This window comes from Eurypyga helias, unplaced genomic scaffold, assembly GCF_000690775.1.
Source record: "Eurypyga helias isolate BGI_N326 unplaced genomic scaffold, ASM69077v1 scaffold24415, whole genome shotgun sequence".
In the NCBI taxonomy this organism is placed as follows: domain Eukaryota; kingdom Metazoa; phylum Chordata; class Aves; order Eurypygiformes; family Eurypygidae; genus Eurypyga; species Eurypyga helias.
Window position 1 is genome coordinate 24696 of NW_010253952.1, and position 23750 is coordinate 48445.

General features: G+C 41.5%; 1 protein-coding gene across 1 annotated transcript in view; it reads left to right on the top strand.

The window, feature by feature from the left end:
• Positions 1–23028, top strand: part of PHKB (phosphorylase kinase, beta) — a gene marked incomplete at its 5' end in the record, with an annotated part of 44862 nt that extends 21834 nt beyond the window's left edge. Inside the window, 15 exons of the mRNA XM_010152837.1 lie at positions 3039–3122; positions 3578–3682; positions 4305–4387; positions 4468–4558; positions 6193–6254; positions 6343–6505; positions 7371–7452; positions 10155–10212; positions 11983–12073; positions 13604–13803; positions 16095–16229; positions 18541–18670; positions 19080–19187; positions 20536–20676; positions 22891–23028. Of these exons, the coding sequence (XP_010151139.1) occupies positions 3039–3122; positions 3578–3682; positions 4305–4387; positions 4468–4558; positions 6193–6254; positions 6343–6505; positions 7371–7452; positions 10155–10212; positions 11983–12073; positions 13604–13803; positions 16095–16229; positions 18541–18670; positions 19080–19187; positions 20536–20676; positions 22891–23028 (1671 nt within the window). The remainder of the gene's footprint in view (positions 1–3038; positions 3123–3577; positions 3683–4304; positions 4388–4467; positions 4559–6192; positions 6255–6342; positions 6506–7370; positions 7453–10154; positions 10213–11982; positions 12074–13603; positions 13804–16094; positions 16230–18540; positions 18671–19079; positions 19188–20535; positions 20677–22890) is intronic.
• Positions 23029–23750: the final 722 nt, after the last annotated feature.

The following is a 23750-nucleotide window of genomic DNA, read 5'->3' on the forward strand; positions in this document are numbered from 1 at the left end:
GAGCTGGATGGTCTTTAAGGTCCCTTCCAACCCAAACCATTCCATGATCCAATGATTCTATCTGACGACTGGGTGCCTGTGTACCTCTGTCTTTGGTCCTCCTGGACACTTCCTCTGACAACCCCTTGAAAACAGTCCTATGGTACACAAACAAGCCCTGACATGCAAGTGGGCTGATCCACGATCACGGATGTGCACTTGATGTATTTCCTACTTCACCACCTGAAGTTTGATCATGGATCAGGTACATAAAGCTTTTGTCTAACTTTGAATTACCCAAATTGGCTGAAACAAGAGCGATGGATTCAGAATGTTTGGGGAAGTATAATGAACGCACTTAGTTTATCAGCCTGAAATTCCAGGTGTTTAGCTCCCTGAGTCACTCATTCTGAAATCAGGATCACGTTGTCTGTATCAGAAGTCTGTAGGACACAGAAAAAAATTAAAACCAGAAATAAAGAACACAGCAACATATTTCAGGCTTCCTAAGTTTGTGAAGATAACTGATGTGCCAAAACCTTGCTAGCTCGTTCAGAGAAAGGCTTAGCCCAGCTGATGACTGCCGCTAACACACAAGAGGTGCTTAACCAAAGGAAAAAACCCACCTGTCTTTACATTCAGCCTGCTCATTCCTCAGCCCATTTTTGCTTTACATTTAAAAATGGATACATACATTTAAAAATGGATTCTCTCTGGCTGTATTTGTCCTGAAATTTTGGTTTAACAAGTAGAAACTCTATGAATTTCCTGTAGCAGTATATGTTGTCTCCCTGTCATCCACTGTTTCTTTGGTCTCCCTGACGAAAAGATGAGACCGTCATTAAGTTTCATTATTAATTAAATTCCTAGCTGTGACAACTTCTGTGTTAGGATTGATTTTTCAAAAGCTGGTGAGACATCCAGCAATTCTGACATTTTCTTTATACTCACAAGGGGTAGGTACATCTGCCTCATCAAAATTTACTTTTTAAAAAGAACATCATGAAAATAATAAATGGCCTGATGCACAACTTTTAGCAGGCTTCCAGAGGCGGCGACGGAAGTGGTGCAGGGCAGCGTGAGAGCTGTGCGTTCATCTCCGGGCTCATGCGAAAACCCAACACAAATCCAGGAGCAAACAAACAAAAGACCCCTGGTAGCATTTTTTGTTCTCCCGTGTGGGGAGCGGAGGCTAATGCTGGAGCAATTACCTGTATTTTGGGGAAAAGAGGGTTGATCCATGGAGAACATGGATCTCAGTCTTTGCTATTCCGGTGCTGTCAGTTCTCACTGGTGTTTCGTTAGGAACTTCTGAGCTGCCCTGCTGGCACACGGTAACAGTTTAATCCCTGTGAACAGGCGTGTATCCAAAAAATAGCGTAAAAAGAAACAGTGGATGAGGGGAAAGACAGTGATTCAGGGAAATGAGGGATTGAAAGTGGGATGGGGGTCATGTAAGCACATCCGCAAAGTCTGGGGCGGGGAATGAAAAGACAAACAGGAAGATAAGAAAATGGGCCAAGATGCCTGCAGTGTAGAGGAAAAAAGGATCTGTGTAGCGGGAGTGGGGGAGGACAGCAGAATACTTCGTAGGCGTAGACTGGTGACAGATGAACAACCCCGCAGAAACAGAAGGTCTGAAAGCCCACGGTAGTTCGGTTCACTCTCATAAATCAACCCAGCAGTCCAGTCTGCTTTCACAGCCGTTTCCTGCTCTTAGCAGCTCTAATTTTCCAGAAAGAAGGGCATTTTAATAAGAAAAAACCCCGCGCATGAAGCAGCTGGGCTTGGATGAGGCTGTGCTTTGTTGGGATGCTCTGGCGCTGAATCCGCGCCGACGTTTTGATTGTGAGAGCGCAAGAAGGAAAGCTGTCAGTTGGGGTGGAACTGCTTTAGTAGACTGCAGAGCAACTTGAGGCCTCTAGCTACGGAGCGAGTCTGCAGGGGAAGAGACCACGACAAGGCTGCTGCAGTTCTGGTTATGTTAAGAACATTTTAGGTTTTACATCCTAGGAAAATGAAGGTCCTTTTCCTGTCAAACTGTAATGCCTACTGCCACTCTGCTAGTCTCCATTATTTACCCCAAAAAAGGGGTTGAACATCCTTTGGGTTTGTTATGAATAGGTGGGTTATTTAAAGCTGTTCATGTTTTGATGTCTCCCTGCGTTTCCCACTTGGATACAGTTATTTAGTCTGCACAAACCAGTGACGTTGGTAACTGTCTCCATCTTCTTCTTTACGTAGTTCTTGGTACTACTGCAGTGACACAGGCAGCGTCAGCAGGGCCCCAAGCCGGCGGCAGTAAAACCCTACGGAGCGTACTTTTGGAATGTTCACTTTCATTTGCTTCTGAACTACCTTCCTGTAACGTAAAGAAAGCTTGAGCTTAGGGCGGTGTCCTGAATTCTGGATGTTCTGAAGTTGTAGCAGCAGTGCCTCCTTACCTAAACCGGCCCAAATAAGGAAAAAAATTACACCTTTCAGTTTGGTTTAACTGATGCATTTACAGTGTCTTCTCACAGCTGAGTTGTTTTTTTATGCATTTATCCTCAGACACGGTAATAACTGCAGATTGATTATGTTCAAGTCTTCCAAAATTATATCAGTTGGAGTAATACCAGGCACACATAATTTAACTCGAGTAAGAATCAAGTGATGAAAATGAGATAATTCCCTCTTGCCTGTATTGTTGATGCATTAATTTTGCAGGCCTCTACTAAAATTAGAATACAGACCTTTAAAACATTCCCCTATTACTGTTTTACCTTTGTATCCACACTGGAAATGCACTGCAGAAGGCAAAATTGGCCAGATAATGAACACAAATAATCTTTTACAAAAATCCCATTTCAATGAGAGTTTGAAGATTTGAGCGTTCTCTCACTTTATTGGTGGCTGTTACAGAGATATGTGTTTAAAAAAGGGAAAAAGCCCACCAAAATGATGCCCAGGTTTTCCGTTTAAAGCGGAATGCACACGGCTTTTGTGTGGGACACAGAAGGAGCAGGAGAAAGGCTAATACCTAGGTTTCCCTCAGTTTTTGTGACTCTTTCTCACAGGCTTACTTCCACTTGGGAGTCAATGAGAAACTGGGATTATCCGGAAGACCGGACAGGCCTATAGGATGCCTTGGAACATCAAAGGTTGTTGCAAGAAACGTTTATATTACTGTTACTTCAGATAAATTTTGAACTAGTCTCTGAATGTTTTTAGATGGAATTGAAACGTATTTTTATGTTACGCACGTATCTTATTTTCAAGTCCTTGTAATGTGTTTTGCAGTTCCGAACGTGCATGCTGTGTCTTACTGTTAAGCTGTCGTGTTCCCTAGACACCCAGCTGCAGTAACACTTGGCCACAACAGGCTGGATGGTGGTGAAGTGGGCTGCTTTCGCTGAAGCAGAATGTAGGTCAGCATACCTAGTAAAAGCCAGAGAACCTAAAATTAGATATCTAGGTCTTATCCTAAATATTTAATTCAAGTGTTGTTAATTGATTATTACTTTAATAGTGGCAAAATACCTTTTTACCTTTTCAGGTACTTCAGTGCTTCAAATATTTTAAAGAAAAGATTAATGGAAGCTTTCTCTCTCCACAGATTTATCGGATACTAGGGAAGACTGTAGTTTGCTACTCGATCATTTTTGATCTGAGTGATTTCTACATGTCTCAGGACGTTATGATGTTGATTGATGACATTAAGGTATTTATTTACCTGTAACTTTTCCTTGGATAAATGACAAAAAGCGAGTCTGTAGAAGAATCACCTGTGAAGTTTGCTAAAACAGAAGACTGAAAGGGGAAAGCTGTAGTGTGTGTTCTTCTACGTAGGCTTGCAGTTTGTGCTGGAAAGTGTATTAAGATAAATATCCCGTCAGCCCAGCGTGTGTCCTGACAAAAATGCTCACCCCAGTGGGATTGGGAGTGCTGCAATTGTTTCTTTGGGAAAACAAATCTTCCTGGCTGAAAAGAGGGACGTGACTGCTCTGTTTAAGGGAAATCTGAAAGCCTCACTGGGGGGAACTACTACTCGACTTTGCACAAGAATTAAGAATTCCCTGCCTCACAGTTCAGGAAGGAAGGCAGTGCTGCAAAGGTCAGGTCCCCTGTGAGGGGACCTGCGAGGAGTGTTCTCAGACAGCTGGTGAACACGTGCCTGAAGGCGGCTTATGTCTCTGCAGAAATGTGTTAATGGGTTATTAGCTAAGGGGTTTTAACCTGTTGGGTCTCTCAGTGCTGTTATTTTAAGAATGCTCTTCTAATCTCTTTTGCTCTTGGGGTTTTTTAGAGCTTTTTTTGTGACTAACGTATTATTTCTTACCTAGAATGCGCTGCAGTTCATTAAGCAGTACTGGAAAATGCATGGTCGTCCACTGTTTGTTGTTCTTATCCGTGAAGACAACATAAGGTAGAAAGAGAGAAAAGCATCGTTTGCAGTGCGGTATCTACCTAATTGCAGGATTAATGAAATTCTGTTTCAACTTTCAGAGGGAGCAGATTCAATCCAATCTTAGACATGTTGGCAGCCTTTAAAAAGGGAGTTGTGGGCGGAGTGAAGGTTCATGTTGACAGAGTACAGGTATGATGTTTTCCCTCAGTGCTGAGTTCTTAACCTGCTCAGGTTGGTACGTGTACTCTTACTACTTTTGTAGCATAAAATTAAGGAGTCAAGGGCCAAGACATTTGGTACATCTTGTGGTTAATCTCACAAGAAACATGGGTTTATTTTAATTTCTCTTGAGCCTTTTAAAAGTGATAATCTTCATAGCGGATTTTCTAAAGGGAAAAGGGTTTTTTTTATGTTCGGCAATCTTGTGAAATTACCACCAAAGGATAAATCCGTGATGTCAAGCATTGAGGGATTTATTTTGATTAGATAATCAACGAGGGGGAAAAAAAGGTGCTTCACATACATTAGAATTCTTACAAGAACTAAGATCTGTTTTTATCATCGTTGCTGTTTGAATCTGTCTTACAGCAGGAGCGTTGCTTCATTAAAACGTGAAATTACTGGGTCAGGTGCTGGTTTTAGATACCTGTATGTGCTAGTTAATCTTAGTTTACACCTACTGAAGAACCCTTCTTTTCGTAAGAGAGGAGACTGAAGACTCAGTTGTGTTCTCTCGAGAATCACGAATTTGTAGAACAGCTGGGCCGTTTGTAAATGAAACCCTCATAGCTATAATAGTTTAAGGGATCCTTGTAATCTGCCAAGTACCCACGGGTTTCTCCTGGTCACATGTAGGTCAGGTAGTCTCTGCTGTTACCACTGACTTTTCCTGTAGGAAGTGCCATTACTGCACATGGAAAACCTTTCGTTTGCCTGCAGTGGTGGTTGTTGTGTTGGGGGTGTGGTTACTGTCACCATACAGCTGACACCTTCATTGTGGTCACGTGTCCAGGCAGATGTGCAAGTCAAAGAATGAATGACAGCAGCAGTAACAGCAGAGCATTTTCTTGTAGTCACTCACCTCACGGTGTAACAGATCATTGTTGCTGCAACGTGTGTACAATGCACATGGAATTCAGAAGGTCACAGTACACAGCCAGTTTTATTTCAGCCATGAGAACCGTCATAACGTACTCTCAGAAATGCTGTAGTACATGCATTTTTCCTGCTAGTCTGTGAGAAGGAAATCAATATATATGTGGAGTGAAAGAATTGTCATGAATGCATCAGATAAATGCAACGCTGAATTTCGGCTGTGCGGCATTCTGAGACAGAAGTAGGTGTCAGCTGCGTGTGATGTGCAAATTTAGGGCAGGCATGCTTGGATTAAGAAACGACTGCAGCGCAGGAAACGCTCTGAACTTGGTTTTTCCTGTAACGTCAGAGACTGACAGGAGAACTACTCATCCCTCAGCAACCCCTGAAATAATGAGCATCATGAGCCAGAACGCAGGGATCAGGCAGGACGCTAAGGAATGCTCATCCTTGATCTCGGGTGTTTTCGTCAGACTCGGCGTTTGGTTTTCGGGGGGTGTAGGGGTGGAGATCACTTTATGAAGCTGTACGTTGCAGCCAAAAGAGCAGCAGGACAGCAGCCCCAAGAGAATTCCGCTGTCTTAAGCGAGGAATAGTGTAAAGGTATTTGGAACTGTAGATAAACTGCTTTCTCAGTGGGAACCATCAGCAAGCTATTGAGGTCAAAGGACAACTCCAGTGATGTACATTTCTGCATCCTTTAAATTTTAATTTTTTTTTCATTTCAGACATTAATATCTGGAGCAGTTGTTGAACAGCTGGACTTCCTAAGAATCACTGAAACAGAAGAGTAAGGCTATGTGTAAATAATAGTGATGAAGTATTTGATAATTACAATATTTTTCTGAACTATGAAGAAGTGAAATATCATTTTTCAGGGCTCCTGTATTTAAGAGTTTGGAGGAGTTGGATCTTCCAAAACACTCAAAAGTCAAGAGACAGTCTAGTACTCCAAATGCTTCTGAACTTGAGCAGCAACCAGATATAAATATTAATGACTGGAAAAACAAGTCAACATATGAGATCCTGCAGAAACTTAATGTAAGAAAACTTGATAAAAATACAGCGTAACTTCCTTGTCATGAAATGAGAAATTAAGAACGGGTATTCCTTTTAGCAGCTGCCTCCTTCGATCAGCGTGGTTACGGGTCATGGGTAGTGTCATGGTTCAATGCTAGTATATAGCTAGTAACTTAAAAAGTGTGACTCGCTGACCTTAAAGGTCTTTTCCAACCTAAATGATTCCATGTTCCTCGTCATGCTTGGGGAATCTTCCTCTTGCCAGTCCTTTATCTTTACAGCATGGAACTTTCTGGCCCTTCTTGCTGTAACTGTTGGTTTCCATTTCTCCCAGCTACCCCAATCTGCTGGTAATAACCATCTAAAAGCATGAATAGATACTTTATTGCTAGAGTAAAACTCGGTCGAATTCGGCAGTTGGTATTCACTCTGGCAGACTGGTGACTTCCTAATGACACCAGGGGAAAGTTCCAGTCTGGCGATTTTCCCATCTCTAGACGAAAACCTCCACTCCCTGTTCCTAGATGCAGCGTTCAGCAGAAACACACCACGCGTTCCGCTTGGTTCCTGTGCCACTACGGCGTTTCGGCTGTAAATGACAGCACCCAGGAAGGGAAAATCGGGAAACGTTTCTGAGGCCAAATTACCACAACTTAATTGGAGCTATGGAGAAGCCTCTGCAAGCAGCAGTGATAGGGTGCAGCATACACAGGCTCTGAAAGAGTTGTGAAGTCCCTTAAAAAACAAAATTTCTAGACTTTTATTATTATTTAAATTTTATAAAATGCCCTTTGCTTTCGCTTGGAATTTGTAATAGCTCTTCTGGCTTTGCCTCACTGAAAATGTGAAGGCTAGAGGTGGTTATGATGTTGCTGTTTGTTTTAAGGACTGCAATTGCCTGGCAAGTCAAGCATTACTCTCCAGCGTACTGCTTAAAAGGGAAGGACCGAATTTTATCACCAAGGAAGGTAAGAGCTGCTTTCACTTGACTACTCCGAGTATTTCAGGAAGCAGCTGTGTGTTTAGTTACAATGAACATGACTAATGGCCATGCATGCCAGCAGTTGTGTAGCTGTTTTCTTCGCAGTTTAAAGCAATTTCTGCATTAAATGGGACATGCAAATTCATAGCGTGGTGGGGAATGAGCTAAGTAGATGAACTCTTCTGGATTGTTTGTAGGCAGGTGCTGTATCTGGTTGTTATCTTGAATGCGCAGATGCAAAAAACAAAGGATTTGACCTCTATAGAAAACTGAAGCTAAAGACAAGTCTGTGACATTTAGTCTGAAATGTGTGAGGCTTCTATACTGCATTTTTATTTTACTTTTATGTAATCAGGCTACTTGTGAATCTTCTTTAATTTTGTATTATGGCGTTGCATTGGAGCACAGGATTTATACTCATGTAAAATAATTCCGAAGAGGCTACTAAGGCTTTTGGCTTTTGTGCTGCAAATTTTGGTGGCTTTTTTTTTTTTACTCCCCAAAACCTGCTTATTAGCTGCCTTTGTATACTTGAATGCTCCTCAGAAAAAGAGGAACAGTAAGCTGAAATCATATTCTCTTACTTGTCAAGCGGTGTAACTTAGCCCCTTATCTTACAGAGCCCTGCTTCTTCATTTTGATGTAAGACAGCTGGTTCTTGTGATGAAGAGTTGTCATTTTGGCACAGACACACATTATGTCAGTGTTGCTATATTAGAAGTTTAAAGCAGAATAGAACTCATTGGCTGATACACAGCGCATTGGTGAAATCCAGTGTGAATCCCACGTCACGGTCGGAACCCGCGCGTTAGGCATGTGTAGCCTCTCAAGCAGGTGCTTCCGCGACCGTTACCGTCGGGCTTCGAGAGCCTCGGCACCTTGCTTCAGGCCTTTGTAGGCTGTGTCCTGTTTCCTTTGCTGGAAACAACTCAAGGCAGACTTCCCATCCTCTGTACGCAACCAGCACGACCGTTACATCCTGATGATGGAACCATGTAGGTCAAAGAAGTACTGTCCTGTCTCTGACTGTTCGCAGGTAACTTGTGTAGACCTTTTTGTGCCGCCCAGTCTGAAACCCTAGGTGGTGATCACCTTTTTAACATGCACCCTGCATTAAACAGTCTGAGTCACTGACCTGACTTCCTGTCCTCCTACAGCTGGACAGTACTGAGACTGACATTAAATAATCACAGTCAATAAAACAAATCTGTTTTATAAAATATAAAGAAGATATTTTATAAAAGCTGAAGAATCATAGAATCCCAGACTGGTTTGGGTTGGAAGGGACCTTAAAGATCATCCAGTTCCAACCCCCCTGCCATGGGCAGGGACACCTTCCACTAGACCAGGTTGCTCCAAGCCTCATCCAGCCTGGCCTTGGACACTTCCAGGGATGGGGCATCCACAGCTTCTCTGGGCAACCTGTCCCAGTGCCTCCCCACCCTCTCTGTGAAGAATTTCTTCCTGACATCTAATCTAAACCTCCCTGATTTCAATTTATACCCATTACCCCTTGTCCTGTCACCTTGGGTGTTCCAGCTGACAGGCACAGGCTACGATTTTGTGAGTCAACTTCCCCTACTGCTGTTGTTACAGACGAACTTACTGTTCACCACTCAGTGCCTGGCAGGAAAAACACTGCCTTCCATCTGAGAATCTAAAATCTAGCAGCTAAACAGTCTCAATAATGGAATGTTTGTCACCATTTTTACTGTTAACGTAACGGTCCCCACTTGGGCCCTGCACAGTTGAGGAGATGTCAGCAGAGCGAGCTGATGCAAGTATGATCGCTGTGGGCTGTCGAAAGAATGGCATCTGTTGTTCTCACGGATGTAACTCATGTACTTCATCCCTCCTCTGAATCCCGAACTACCTGGTGTGGCACAAAAATCAGCTTGGAGAGGGAGAGCAGGAAGTCAGTAACATGATGTCTCGTGCAGCAGTGAGAATGCCCTGCCCTGGAGTAGTGCTGCAACGCCCCCGCTGACCAAGCTAGTGCTGACCAAGCTAGCGCACGCAGTCACTCGGGTATCTCTCTGGGCACCTTACTGTGGTTATTCAGGGCAGAGCTGCCAGGCAGGAAAGATCCTCGTTCACACCTTCCCAGCTTCCTGTAAAATGGAAGTCTCGCATCCCACATGATTCACCAGGTGTCTGTTGTTCATCTACGAAGCTGAAAACAGCTCCTGTCTTGGATATCCGCTCTGACAGGCTTTGTCCAGACCTATCGGCGCTTCGGTGAACTACACCGTCAAGCACAGGATCCCCCTCCTGCTCCCTCTAGGTTTTAGCTCAACAACGAGGCGAGACGGCGTAGAGAGCATCTACATCCCGTATCCAAAACGCAGTCTGCAGTTTCAGGGTGCACCTTACGATGGGGATGTACCTTTAGAGACCAAACCTGCACACAGATTAATCTTCCCCAATATATTGCGACAGTAGGTGATGTTGTAAGTCTCCGTAGCGTGCGCAGCCAAGGGGGCGGAAATCTGATGGGCATCTTGCCTAACAACGTACTGCGGGATGATAGGGGGCTTAACTACATCTGAGTTTTCAGTGTTAGGCACAGAAGGTAAGTGCTTTACTAAAGCTGATTCAGAATTAACTGCTTTCGTCAAGTTTACCTTATTATTACTGTTAAATGAAAAACCTGTGCCTCTTCTCTGCCTTTTTTTTAAATGCATTTAGGTACTGTTGCTGAGCATATTGAAAGGATCTATCGACGAGCGGGCAGCAAAAAGCTCTGGTTTGTATATATACAGCATGTTCCTTTTTATTTTTTTTCCTAATGTGTTTATAGAGAGTAAACCTGGATCCTTATGCACCTAAGGCGGAGGGGGGGGAGGGCATAACCAGAAAACCCCCAAACCAGCTTTACTGTCCAAATTGTATTGGTTCATTGCAGCTGAAGATCTGGTCTGCAATGCTTTTCAAAAAATTTCCAAGTATTTTCTTCCTGTTATGTCTTAGAATATATAAAAGAGTAAGAAGCTGGTTCTGCTCTTGCCGATGTACAGTTCTTGTTAAATGCAAATAATGAGAAAAGAATACTAATATTATGTCTTACAGGGCATGAAAAAATATTATTAATAGCTTTCTGTAGCAAGGCCGGTGATCAAATATAAATCAGTTAAGTTGCCACACTTAACGCAGTTTGTTTATTGCTCCCAAATAGTTTGCTTTCAACCCAACTTTGTCACAATAACTTTAAAAGGTTCCAGCAAGAAGGTTGGTATTTTCGTGTCGTTTATTAATTTCTTTGCCCAGAAGCTCAGTAGAAATTTAATTTCTTTTTATCAAAGAAATGAGTTGAGCCTGTCCTGATTCTGTTCTCTGGCTCTGTAACTGTTCCGAACAGAGATGAGTCTGTAAATACAGAAACTGTTCCTCATTCTAGTCTGCTCATACGGTTAAATGGGCCTTTGCCAGTAATAAGGTAGTGCCAGAATACCTTGGTGATATTTTCTGTGAAGAGTGAAAATCAAGAAGAGTTTTGGCAACAATGCATGTAAACTGTTTTTCATTTCTCTTCCATGACTGCCATGTGCCATACACATAGGTTGGTGTTGCGCTACAGTGCTGCATTTGCACAGAAATTTTCTTCTTCTATAACCCCACATATTACTACTTTACTGGTACATGGGAAACAGGTAACGTGCCCAGAGGTCTGGAATGGAGCTCCATGAAATTTTTGGTTTTTTGCTTATTTGCATTTTGATAGTATCAGCTAATGCCTTTTTGAAATGCTTTGCTCTTGATCTTAAGAAGTGCCTAGCAGTTTTCACAGGAATCAACATCAACTGTTTGAATTTTTTACTAACACAGTAGAATATTGCAACTTGTTCCTCATCTCTGTGGATAAATGATTCTTAGTAGCCTCAAAGCCTGTGCTGGCAAAGCTCAAACCCACATGTGTTAGGTTTGTATTTTGTCAGGAAATTGTTACTAAAAGGATTTACACCTTTAAGCATCAACTGGATATATGAAAAAAATGTTTTTCTTTGATGCTGCAGCTAGTTTTTAAGCTAGCAGTTTACACAGGTCTCCTCATGCTACACCTGCAAAATATTACCTCAGCATGGAAAACAAAACAAAGCCCTGGTGTTACGTGTTGTACTTTCTCTGGCAAAATCTTTCTAACTCTTCCTTAAATAGATTAAAAAATGACCAAGGTTATCTTACAAAATGATGAAAATGTCCCAAAAGGGAAGCTGCTGTCTCTTACCTCCCTGTTGTCAAGATGATGCTGAGAAAAGAACAACAAGCTTCTTACAGAGCTGGCAGTTTAATGAGTTCTAATTAAATTTATTTGTGATCCATTAACCTACATCTAGATTTAAAAAATGAAAATCCATAGAAGATTACATAAAATCCATCCAAATTCTGCTCTATAAAAAATGTATGTGTGTATTTACTGAGTTTGTTTTGAGTTCTGCTGTGGCAGACTTCAAACATGTATGAATTCATTAAACTAGCTTTTGATATGCAGTGGGATTGCTCTGTTTTCTGCCCTCAGGTCTGTTGTGCGCTTCGCAGCAAGTCTTTTAGGTAAACTAGTGGACAGCCTTGCACCATCAATTACTAATGTTTTAGTTCAGGGCAAGCAGGTAAGTCGTTACTCCTCAGAAATGTATTAAGGAATGATAACAGAGAAACTAAATGGGCTTTTTAATTTTGAAGGCCTCTGATGCTTCTTTTTAAAAGTACCCAAGGGCTTAAAAAAATCCTTACTGAAGAGAAATCTAGATAAAATGTATTGAATTCTTGCATTTACTATGGGTCAGTAAATGTATTTAATGACAGAAAAATACTGGACAGGCAGTTCAGTGTCTGGGTAAGATGGGAGGAGGCATGATTTACATAATCCCTTAGATTTAGAGGTTTAGATTAGATATCAGGAAGAAGTTCTTCCCGGAGAGGGTGGGGAGGCACTGGCACAGGTTGCCCAGAGATGTTGTGGATGCCCCATCCCTGGAAGTGTCCAAGGCCAGGCTGGATGAGGCTTGGAGCAACCTGGTCTAGTGGAAGGTGTCCCTGCCCATGGCAGGGGGGTTGGAACTGGATGGTCTTTAAGGTCCCTTCCAACCCAAACCATTCTGTGATTCTATGATTTTATATCTGTGCCCTCTTATTTCAAAAAAGCAGAGGGAGTCAAGTAACACAGCTTCTTTCTCAGAGTTACGTAATGAAGATGTAGCCACTCTCTCTGTAGCTGAGCATAAGATAACAGATGGTGGCAGCTGAGCAAAAGTCTCTTGGGATTTTCATTTTCTGTCCCAAACAACGTTTAATCAGTAGTGTTTCTTCCTTGCCTAAGGAGGACTCTTTTCTCCCAGCATAATAATTTTAATTAAATTCATTAAGAGCTGCTTCCAAGTAACAGTAATTGAATAGCATGTATTTTTGTGTTAATGTGTATGCTTCCCTCTGTGCCATACTAACGTGACAGATCTGCCGTGGTCTTACAGCAGACTGAGGGCTGGGTACGTGCTGCTGGCGCTGCGTAGCTGCGCAGGAAGCTGCATCTGCATGCAGCAGAATTCATAGCTGTTCGTTTGCAGCTTGTTAACCTAATGTGCCTTCACTCATCCCTTTATAATACGCATCTTTATTATAGGGGAAAATTAGCGTTTCTGTGGTTTACAGACAGTAGATTCAATGCAGATCAGAATTTTAACAAAACTCCTCCTTTGTGGTTAAACAATCCAGTACTAGCAATATCTTTTTTAAAATGAAGGCTATAACTTTTAGGATGCTATTAGAAATAAGAAAACTAAACTAGTAATTTAATTCTGAATTTTAAGTGAGCCCCAGCAGCGGAAGTGTCAGAAACGAAAGGCTGCCTAAACCTACTTGAACCGTCAGGGTGACACAGCCAGTTTTGAAACCAAAGCAGTGGTCCTGTACGTTTCATTTGGAAAAATATTCCATAGTTACTGTGGTCTTTAGGGAATTTTGTTATTTTAATAGCAGCCAGCTAACAGTACTAACAAGCAGCAGTCATTGGCATAAAATTAATTTTGTATTGTGAAATTTTAACAAGGAAAGCAGAGTTCACGAAGCTTCATTTCTGAATTGCTTCTAACAGTGCTTTTATTCCTCTCCACATCTTCTGAACTGTTGTTAATATACCCTAGGTGACACTGGGAGCTTTTGGCCAAGAGGAAGAAGTTATTTCTAATCCCTTATCCCCAGCAGTGATTAAGAACATCATCTATGAAAAATGTCATTTACAAGACGAAAGAGATGCCGTAGTTCAAAAAAATGTCATACACATTGGCTGGATCATCTCCAATTCACCCGAGCTTTTCAGTGGCATGCTGAAGATTCGCATTGGGTCAGTAAAATAGCTATTCTGCTTCTTACTGCTAGTGTGGCAGGGGAACATACACACTCAGAGATTGTTACTACATCGAAAAATACTTCTTACAAGATGATGCAGCAAAACTTGTATCATTCAGTTTTATATTTCTAGGAAGCCTGCTTCAAATTAGTGTGCCAAAACCAGGTACGCAACTAACCTTAAATTTGCCAATGAATGGCGTACCTTGTAATAGCCCGTTTGAAGCTTTCCTCCAGCTGATACGGTGAGCTACAGGATTTTTCACAGCGTGAGGCCTGCCACGTTAGGGCCTTAGAACCAAACCCAGTGTCGTGGGAATGGATGCATTCGGTAGAGCAGATGAGCAGTGCCAAGCGTGCTGCCTCCAGGTCACCCCGTCCTGCCGGCAGCCAACGGGCAGGACGTTGTGCCCGGCACACCTCGTGGCCACGGAGGCGGCGACCAGCTGGGCACCCAGACTGCGACGGCGAGCCTGTGTTAGCAACGCAGCGGGTCGAAGGGGTTCTGTCTCAGACTGCAACTGGCCATATACCTGAAATAACAGAGTAGGCGCTTGAGTGGATCGGTGTCCTGAGGCGGTTTCCTACCTGGCAGCAGGTACACAAACATTTACCCGCTGGACGACTCCTCCCTTTGATAAGGGGGCTTCCAAATACTCTGTGCTGGAGGGTTGTCCTGTTCCACGCTATCTGCAATTACTTTGCTCTCTGCAGAAACAAAGTCTTTTTCACATTTAGAAGAGACAGGTGCATGTGACCAGGCACTTCTTTCAAGAGGCCAGGTGCTACTGACAGATTTTCAGAATTAGTGAACATGCTTTAAAATTAGAACTTAAATGTTCCATCTTCCATATTTTTTCATAGAGAAAATAAAGCATTTCAGCACTGGAGGTAGATACCAACAGGTTTTTTTCTAGCACACAAGATTGATGCTTTGCACTTCAGCAGAACATTCCAGACATCATAAACCCAAAAACTTCTCAAATCACCTGTACTGCATTTAACTGCAAGCACATCTGTACTTTTACACTTAAATACCTTTTCTGTACCCTACATGGATCCATGATACTCCTCTTTCTTCTCCTTCCTCATTCTCTACAGCTAATCCTGTTGGCAATTTTTTTTCTTTCTTTCAAGGTTAATGCTAGAGATTCAATTTCCTTTATTTCAGTGTTATCACCCACTCCAGTGAGCAAAATTAACCTTCTCGCAGAAACACTATTCCTGTTTGATAATGATGTGATTTAGTGTCCTGTTATTGATTTGTTTTCAGGGTTTCATGTTGAAATAGATCAAGTTCCTGACAGCCCTATTACTGTAAAACCCTCCAACCAACTGACTTCTACCCACCTCCTGTCAGTGAGGAGTTCAGAATGACTTTGCTGTGCTTTGTAGGCCACTGCAAAGAGAAAATACCAGGGGATGACTTGCACACTGAGACATCGGAGTCGTAATGACAACCAATTCCTAAGCCAGTTGTGTTTATCTTAGTAACAAGAGAAGGACACTGTTCACACACTAAAATGAAGTAGTGTGTGCTGGATAATGTAATAGGTCCGTGTTGTCCAATATTCTCTTCTTGTGTCTTGGACCTTCAAGAATGGTCCTAGAAACCTCTTAAATCAACATTGAATCAGTTGACCTGACATCTCAGAATCCTGTGTAGTTACTAACCGTCTTTCTGAAAAGATTGTGACTTAAGAACTTGCACCGTTCTGCCTCTCTAATACCTAAGGCTGAAAATTCTTCACTGTTGCCATATTTTTATTTAATGAAGTCTTTTCAAATGGGAGCATCAGAAGAAAACGTGCTAGACTGCAAATAGGAATTTCAGAGGCTTAAACTATAAATAAGCCCTGAAGTACTTGTACATGTAAAATAATTAAAATTTTATGCTTTTAAAAACTCATCATCAAAATACATGTACTGTCACGGCATAATTTGGAGTAGGAATTTTAACCTCAAAAAGCAGATAAATGTCTCAACATGGGGTGTAGGGGAGTACGTGGCCAAATATCTCTTGCCTGTGAGAACCATGCTTCACAACCCAGTTGTTAAAATTGATGTATTATCCCTTTCAGTCTGTATTGTATTGCAAACCAAAACCACAAAATCTAAGTTCTGCAGTACAGTAAGAGTAGTAGAGTCTTTGTTTGATGTTTTATACGTGCCCTGGCAGCCAAATGGCAGGATCATGTGGAATCCTTACGAGCTGTTTTATTAGGCTGGTTTTTCATCTTTGGAAACTCTGTATTTAATTAATAAATATTCCTCCCTTTACTTCAGGTGGATTATCCATGCTATGAAGTACGAACTGAAAATCCGTGCTGGGGATATGCCAGCGAAGGACTTGTACCAGCTGTCCCCTAGTGAAGTGAAGCAGCTTCTGCTGGATATTCTCCAGCCACAGCAGCAGGGGAGGTAATGAGATACATGGGTTTGTGGCACCTGTTCGCAACCATACTAGGCTGTTCAGTAATTTTAGCTTCTGAAATACTGTGTATACTTTTGTAATCACCAGGCATCTGCAATCAGTAACGTACTTACTTAGGGAAAGGTGGAAAAAGAGGCACTTTCTCATTCTTTCATCTGTGTCCAGGTTCTACAATTGCTTCTTCTACATTGCAGCCTCCCTTTTCAGTTTCATCTTTGTGGAAGTTTTACTTTATAGCAGTAATATCTATACTTTGGCAGTCATGTGCAGCAGTACATGCCTTGATGTGAGGAAAGGAGCCAAAAATTGCTCGATACCATCTACTTAAGAAACTCATAAGAACAGTTTGTCTGCTGTTCAGTAGCCTCTTTCTTCTAGCTTACTCTATGAATTAAGAACAGATGTTCTTTAGAGTTCTCAAGAGGTAGCGGTGCTGCCTGAAACTTGTAATCTTTTCTCCAAGCTGTAACGAGCTGCCAGAAGAGCATTCATGGGGATACAAGGCCTGCAAGACAAAAGTTAAACTTACAATATTCCCACTTAACTAGAAGTAAAGCCTGTAGGAGGACTTCTGACTTTGCTCTTATTGATACAGTTAAATTAGATTAGGCTGTAGGACATAATGCTGCTGATAATTTCTGTAGTCCCAGACTGAATGGATGGTGGCCTTTTCTCTCAACAAGGAGGAAATAAGCCACATGTCATGCTAATGTTCCTGCTTAATTCAAAACATAGTCTGGATTTTTCCTTAATCTAGAATGCCTGATAATCAAGCTCCTTTAAATCAGTGCCTGCTCCCTCTTCCCAAATTTGTGTGTGTAGAATCTCTCAGTCCAGCTGACGGTGTGCTCTGTCTCCTACATGCTTTTCAGTGTCTTGCTTGTGATGATTAATGCTTGTTTCTTGGTGACATTACTCCTGCAAAACCTTAGCAGAACAACCCTAGGTTTCTTTTTGCAGTATGTTCCAAAGTGCAGTGCTATTTAGGAAACAATTTGGTCAGAGTAAGCAATTCAGGCACCATCCGTCATTAGAGAACTTAGCCGAGTTGTCACTGTGCCTTCTGCTTTTGATTAATGTACTACAGCTGGGTCAGCAAAGAGCACTGTGGCTGATTTTCTGAGGATGAAGATTCGTTTTTGGGGGTTCTCAGAGTACAAAAGCATATCCTTCAAAAATGTGTGCCTTTAACTTCATCCTGTACAATATTACTGGCTTGTTTTCCCTTACCCAGTAGGGACTTGTTCTCAAAAGTTCTATGATTCTCTTCCTGCCAGGAAATACAGCACACTGCCTCCCTGCATTTTCTTTCTGGGACAGTTTTTCCTGCTGTTCTGATTTTTAGAAGAAATCTCTGCTGCTGTTATACCATGTATCGCTGCCAGTTAATTTGTCATGGATGAAGGGCTGGTGGTATATTTACCTCCCTAAGTCTCTCCACAACTAACCTCTCTCCAAGGTCTCATGGAGGGTACAGTTACTGCAGTTTTTACTGAGAGAAAAAGATGAAATTCATTCCAGACCTCCTGGTTGTTAAAAAAGAAAAAAGAAGAAGGTGGGGACAGTATGCTTCTGAAGGCAGACAAGATTTTAATTTATGGAGAATGTAACCGAGTTTGTTCAAAGCTTTAGTTGAACACAACCATTCTGTCAGGTTTTCTAAATTTACAGGCCACTTGTATTTCTACACTCTGTGATAAAAAATAACTACCTTTAGCAGTCCTGCTCAACTGTATTTTTCTAACTTGGTATTTAAATCAGAGTGAGAGGTGTTTCTAATCCATTTTCTGTTATCTATCACATTTTATAGATGCGGAATTTAATTAAGCTGTACTTATATAGTGAATTGTTTTGCCTGTTGTAGTATGGTAAAACAAATGTTAACATTACAGTTAATACTGGGGGTTTTTCAGTGTGTATGAATCTGGCTGTCATAGGTACCACACAGTGACTTCTGGTTTCTGTATGCCTTGGTTTATGGTGACTTAAATTGATTGCAGGTGATGAACTCAGCCTGCTGCAGTTACTGTGCTGCACTGGAGAGATTCCACAGCTGATTCTTTTCCTCCAGTTACATTAAGCACAAACACCCACATCAGAATAACATTCTAGCCTCTCTACGTTGAGCATCTTGGTTTTGTTGGCTTTAGAGTGTAACTTACCAGTAAGCACCACATGTGCTGCATCATTAATATGGATTTGAAATCCCTGCTTACCTGACTGCCCTACGCCACAGACACGGCTTGGGTCTGCATCTGTAACAGGTTTTTTTTACTTCTTCATTTTCTTCGTCCACAGAAGCTGGCTAAACAGAAGGCAGATCGATGGTTCTCTCAATCGAACTCCTGCTGGATTCTATGATCGGGTGTGGCAGATCTTGGAGAGAACGCCCAATGGTTTAATAGTGGCAGGGAAATTCTTACCCCAGGTAAAATCAGCAGAGATTCTGTTAATTCTGCTCTACCTGACTATTAATGGTGAATTACTTGATGGTTAATGTCTGTTTTACCTTAAGTAATACATTATGGCATAGTTTGTTCCTGATATGATTAAAATTTAAAAAAAAAAAAAAAATCAAGTTTTCTATTTGGATCTGAGTAAAACACAAATAGAATAGAATGGAGGAAGTCAGGTACTTCTACTAAAACTCATTTATAAAAAGCATAAGCCTAGAAGACCCCTTCCAAGTCATGGACTTGGAAACCTGCTCCCTTTTTGATCCTGCAGTGGTCATATTTCTAAGTTGAAAATTATTTTATTCAACAAGCGAATAGGCTCGACCCGCGGGTGGTTTTGTTCTAATTCAAAATGGTCTTGAAGTATTATTTCTTTTTCAGCAACCAACCTTATCGGATATGACGATGTATGAAATGAATTTTTCCCTTCTGGTTGAAGATATGCTGCAAAATATCGACCAGCCGGAATACAGGCAAATTATTGTAGAGGTCTGTGGCCTACAGTTAATGACACTTTCTGATGTACAGGAGTATGTTACAGCTTAAAAGGGAAAAAAAGTAACGCACGCTCAAACATATGAAGAAAGCATTTTAAATATAAATGCTTGCTTCCCTGGATTCTCCATAGATTTTTTGTCATTAAACAGGTGCCTGTTAACACATTCAGAGTACACCAAGTTCCTGACCTTGTTCGCCTTTAGTAAATAGATTAATATTAATGACAGTGTCAATACAATTAGGCCATGGGAGGTGAAAACTAGTAAGCATAATTCCAAAGTATCTTTCCTTCAAGTCCTGAGCCCAGGCCTTTTCCTAACAATTTTCTAGGTGTAGGAAAAAACTGCTCTAAAAGATCAATCTGCCATGTGATAGATTTTTCTTTCCCATTTTGACGAGGCTGTCCTGGAAGTTGCTTTATGCTACTGAATCAGCTAACTTTGTTTCCTTATGTTCCCATACCTAACAGTAAAGCAAGAGGCTGCTTAAACCCCTTCCCCCACCACTGCACGTAATGTACACTTCTTGAACAGATCAAGAGCATCTGCACCCCTGGGAACTGACTTCTGTGCTGTCAGCAGCGTTCACTGTTAGTTCCCAAGTATATGCCTCTGGTGCCTGTGAGTACTTCTCCACTGTAAAATAAATCCATCTCACTCCTGGCTAAGAGCCAGCGGTCATGTCGCTTGCTGGAACAGCCCCAGTTTTTGGTAGAAGACAACAGAGTTGTCAGAACCCACGATGGCCAGCAGAGACTCTACTGCCCACTTGTATTTGTTAGGACAGGTGACTCCTCACGTTCACCTCCCTGTTATAAACCTCTTGCAGATATAAGGGATATATATTCTCTTGAACCAAGACCTTTTATTGACATCTATTGACTTTGGTTTTATCAACTTTGTTATAGTACAATTATACCATACGTGATTAAGCCTAAACCACCAAATGCTGAGGTTCAGTGTTTGCTGCTTTTCATCTTCTCCATTGTCTGAGCACCAGCATTTGTGCAGCCATACAGTGAACTGAATAAACTGGAAAATAACTTCCCTGGCTCCCAGCAAAGTTAGATGTTAATGTCAATCATTTACGCAGCGCCCTTAACTAGGTAGATAGTCACCAGAAACTGCAATCTTTCATAAAAGCCTGCTTTTTCAGAGAGATTCTTTTATCCAAGTCAGAATTCTATTATCTGTGCACTATTACCTGTGCCATTATTAAATGGCTTCCTGCTTGAAAGAGGCATATGCAATCATTAGCAGTGCTTTTATGTCACCTGAGGTTTTTTTTAAAAAAAAAAAAAATAAAATTTGAAGTCTTACAGTCTTTTTCTGCCTTCTAGTTGTTGATGGTCATATCCGTTATCTTGGAGAGAAATCCTGAGCTGGAGTTCCAGGACAAAGTGGACTTGGATAAAGTGGTGCAAGAAGCATTTCATGACTTTCAGAAAGACCACAGCAGTCCAAAGGGAGCTGAAAACCAAGTGAGTAAAATGTTACTGTTGTACAGTATTTACCATTGTTATTGAAGTTAGTGATACACGTTACATCTTTATGGTTCAGAATGAAAAACAATTGATCGGAGTTCTGAATGGAACACAAATAAGAAACTGATACACCCAAGTGCTGCATACACCTGCAAAAATGCACACAATTGTGAATTCCAGCTGGTGTGGTAAGGAGAGCATGCACCGTGTTAAATAGCTCTGAAATCTGGGTAAAGCTGCAATAGTTATAATACTCATTGAGGGGAAGGCATTAAGTAAGGGAGGAACACTAGAACAGAGAAGAGTTAAGAACAAGAAAGAAGCTCAGCAAGTAAGTGTAAACTTCAGATCTTAGGTACACAGATACTAAGAAGCATTTAGTAGCCAAAGAACTCAAATGGACAATACGAATGGAAAAACTTCAAATGCAAATCCATTCTTGGCTACTCATTTTTGTGCTAGAGTTGCATTCATGACCTAGCAAGCTTTTAATCTCTATGGCTTAAAATCCAAATAACCGAAACTTGGTCATTAAGTAGCTTTTAAGATTTACTTCACTAGGATTTTAGGTTTGGTGATTTGAAGACCTCTAAATATTCTCGCTACATGTTTTGGTGCCCCAAAGCTCTGAAATACTGTAATAAAGGCAGGTTCGTTAACTGGTTGAAGGAGGAAACGGGAGTAAAGCAGTGGGACAAGTCCCTGTGCTACTGAGGAGGATCTTCCTGGCTCCACCTGGCATTTTCCTGCGCACAGTGTATTCTGAGATACCCGTGCTAGCTCTGAGTAAGCTACTGACGTGTAACATACTGATACGCACCAGCACTTCCTGTTGGGGAATTTAGCCCTTTAAACATGAGGAAGGATATGCTCCTTAAAAATTCTGTCAAAAATTTCAAGGGTCACTTTCTTGCCACAACGTTTCTGTGTGAAAAGTTGAAAGCAAACCAGATATCCAGCCCGAGCCACAAATCACTGTACGCAATACCTGTTTTCGTCACAATTTTCTTGAAATTATTACTTGTTTGGCCGGTTTCGGAGGGCAGTGGCTCTATGCGTGCAGCCATAGCAAAATCAGACTTAGCACCTTATCCTCCTCACCAGTGGCTCCGAAGTGCCAGCTCCGCACGGTGCCCTGAATATGCTGCTGACTGTGACAGGCTGGAAATCCCCAGTGACTAGAAACAGAAACAAAAATCTCACCTAAAACCCAAGTTGTACTGGTGCTGCCCTAGCCTCCATTGAAGAGATGGATATTTTTCCCAACCACGATCTACTTAGAATGCTGCCTTTTTGTCTCTTAGAAAGAAATCACAATTTATAGTTGTGAATAATATCTTTAGGATAATTGTCACTGGGAATTTCGACTCCGTACATTAAAATTTTTGGGGACCTGACTCTCCCATATTCCCAGGTATATGCCTGAGGGCAGTCAATTGTAGCCTGTTTAGGATTGTTCTGATGATATTCTGTCTCAAGTTTTCCTAACAAACGCTGCTAAAAGAACTCCCAGTTTGTCTGAATTGTGTTCTTCCATTAAACTGACTTGCAAGTATTTTGAACTTTGGTAATTCCCTGTTCAGGTGTAACAAATGTCTGAAGTATTCAGTAGTTTCAAAACACACTGCCCTTGATTTAATAAAAGTGACCAGTTTCCCGTATTAAAGAGCTGAACCTTTACTGTAGCAACCAATATATAGTTCATTAAGCAAATGTTTTAACATCATTAACTGTGCAAAGCAGGTGTTCAGTGAAGGAAACCTGTTTGGTTGATCTGATTGATGAATTAGTTCATGTGCTACCTGTGGTTTACTTCTTGGATGTAAAAAACATTTTTTTTTCCTTCAAATCAATCTTGTCAGTATCTCTGCATGTACACACCGAAGGGCTTGGCTCACAGCCGTACCGTGCTAGCATGGCAAGTTCCCACACAGCGATCCTGTTCTAAGAGAGCTGTCTGACACCTGCTCCATTAAAAAAAAAATGGGAAGTAGTTGGTATCGCTACAGGGCTGGAAACTTCAGTAAAAAAACACATACAATGTGCTTTAGTCATGTGTTGTGTTCAGGTAAGCATACGGGGGAGATTTTGACAACTGAGCAGAATTATGCTCTCGCTTCAGAGTTTGCATTTCTAACGTACTTGTGGTGTTCCTGGTGTTTGGCTGCTTTGCACGATCACCACCAACGGAAACCTCCTCCTCTCCTGCAGGACGGCATGACCGCGTTCTACAACACTCACCCCATCGGAAAAAAGGGAACATGCAGCTACCTGAGCAAGGCCGTCATCACTTTGCTGCTGGAAGGGGAAGTGAAAGCGAGCAACGACGATCCTTGCACCATTAGCTAGAGCTGGAAACACAGCACCGGCGCTCGTTGCTTTATTTGGTGTTCTGTGTGGTTTTCACGCGTATGTTCAAATACTGGTTTGGAGAGCAACCCGGGCTAGTATTACAAGCGCAGACTATCCTTTGCTGAAAGAAGTGCCGTTAAAGATACTAAGTGCCACCTTATTTTTTCTTTTCTCAACTATGCAGCATGAGACTGAGCACATGACGTTAGTCCTACGATACGCGACTGGGTTGAACGGGATTGTATTTATGCTCTTAAATTATGCACTTAAGGTAGTTGGTAACTTTAAGAGAAACGCAGTATGAGATTTTGTCTCCATGCATCTATTTATTTATAATTACAAAGCAGCATTGTAAATTCTAAATGAAATTCAAAAAATACCATAATTAACTTGCATACCAATCAGTGTGGAAATAAAAAAGTTAGATTTTTAACAATTATTCTACACATAGATTGGAAGTGAAGGTTAAATAGTTGTTATTCTTTAAAACTTTTTCTGTATCAGTTCAATTGACAGCATACATTTAGTTGTTGGGTATTTTTTTCAAGTTACCTGTTCATAACTTCATATACAGGTGTCATCCTAATGTAGCAACTTCTTATCTCTAGCAATAAATTTCACCCGAGTTTCCCGATTGTTTTTTAAACATCTATAAATTAACAAGGGAAATGTATGGTAACAAGATAAAAGTTTGTTTAAAAACAAGGGCAACTCGGCTG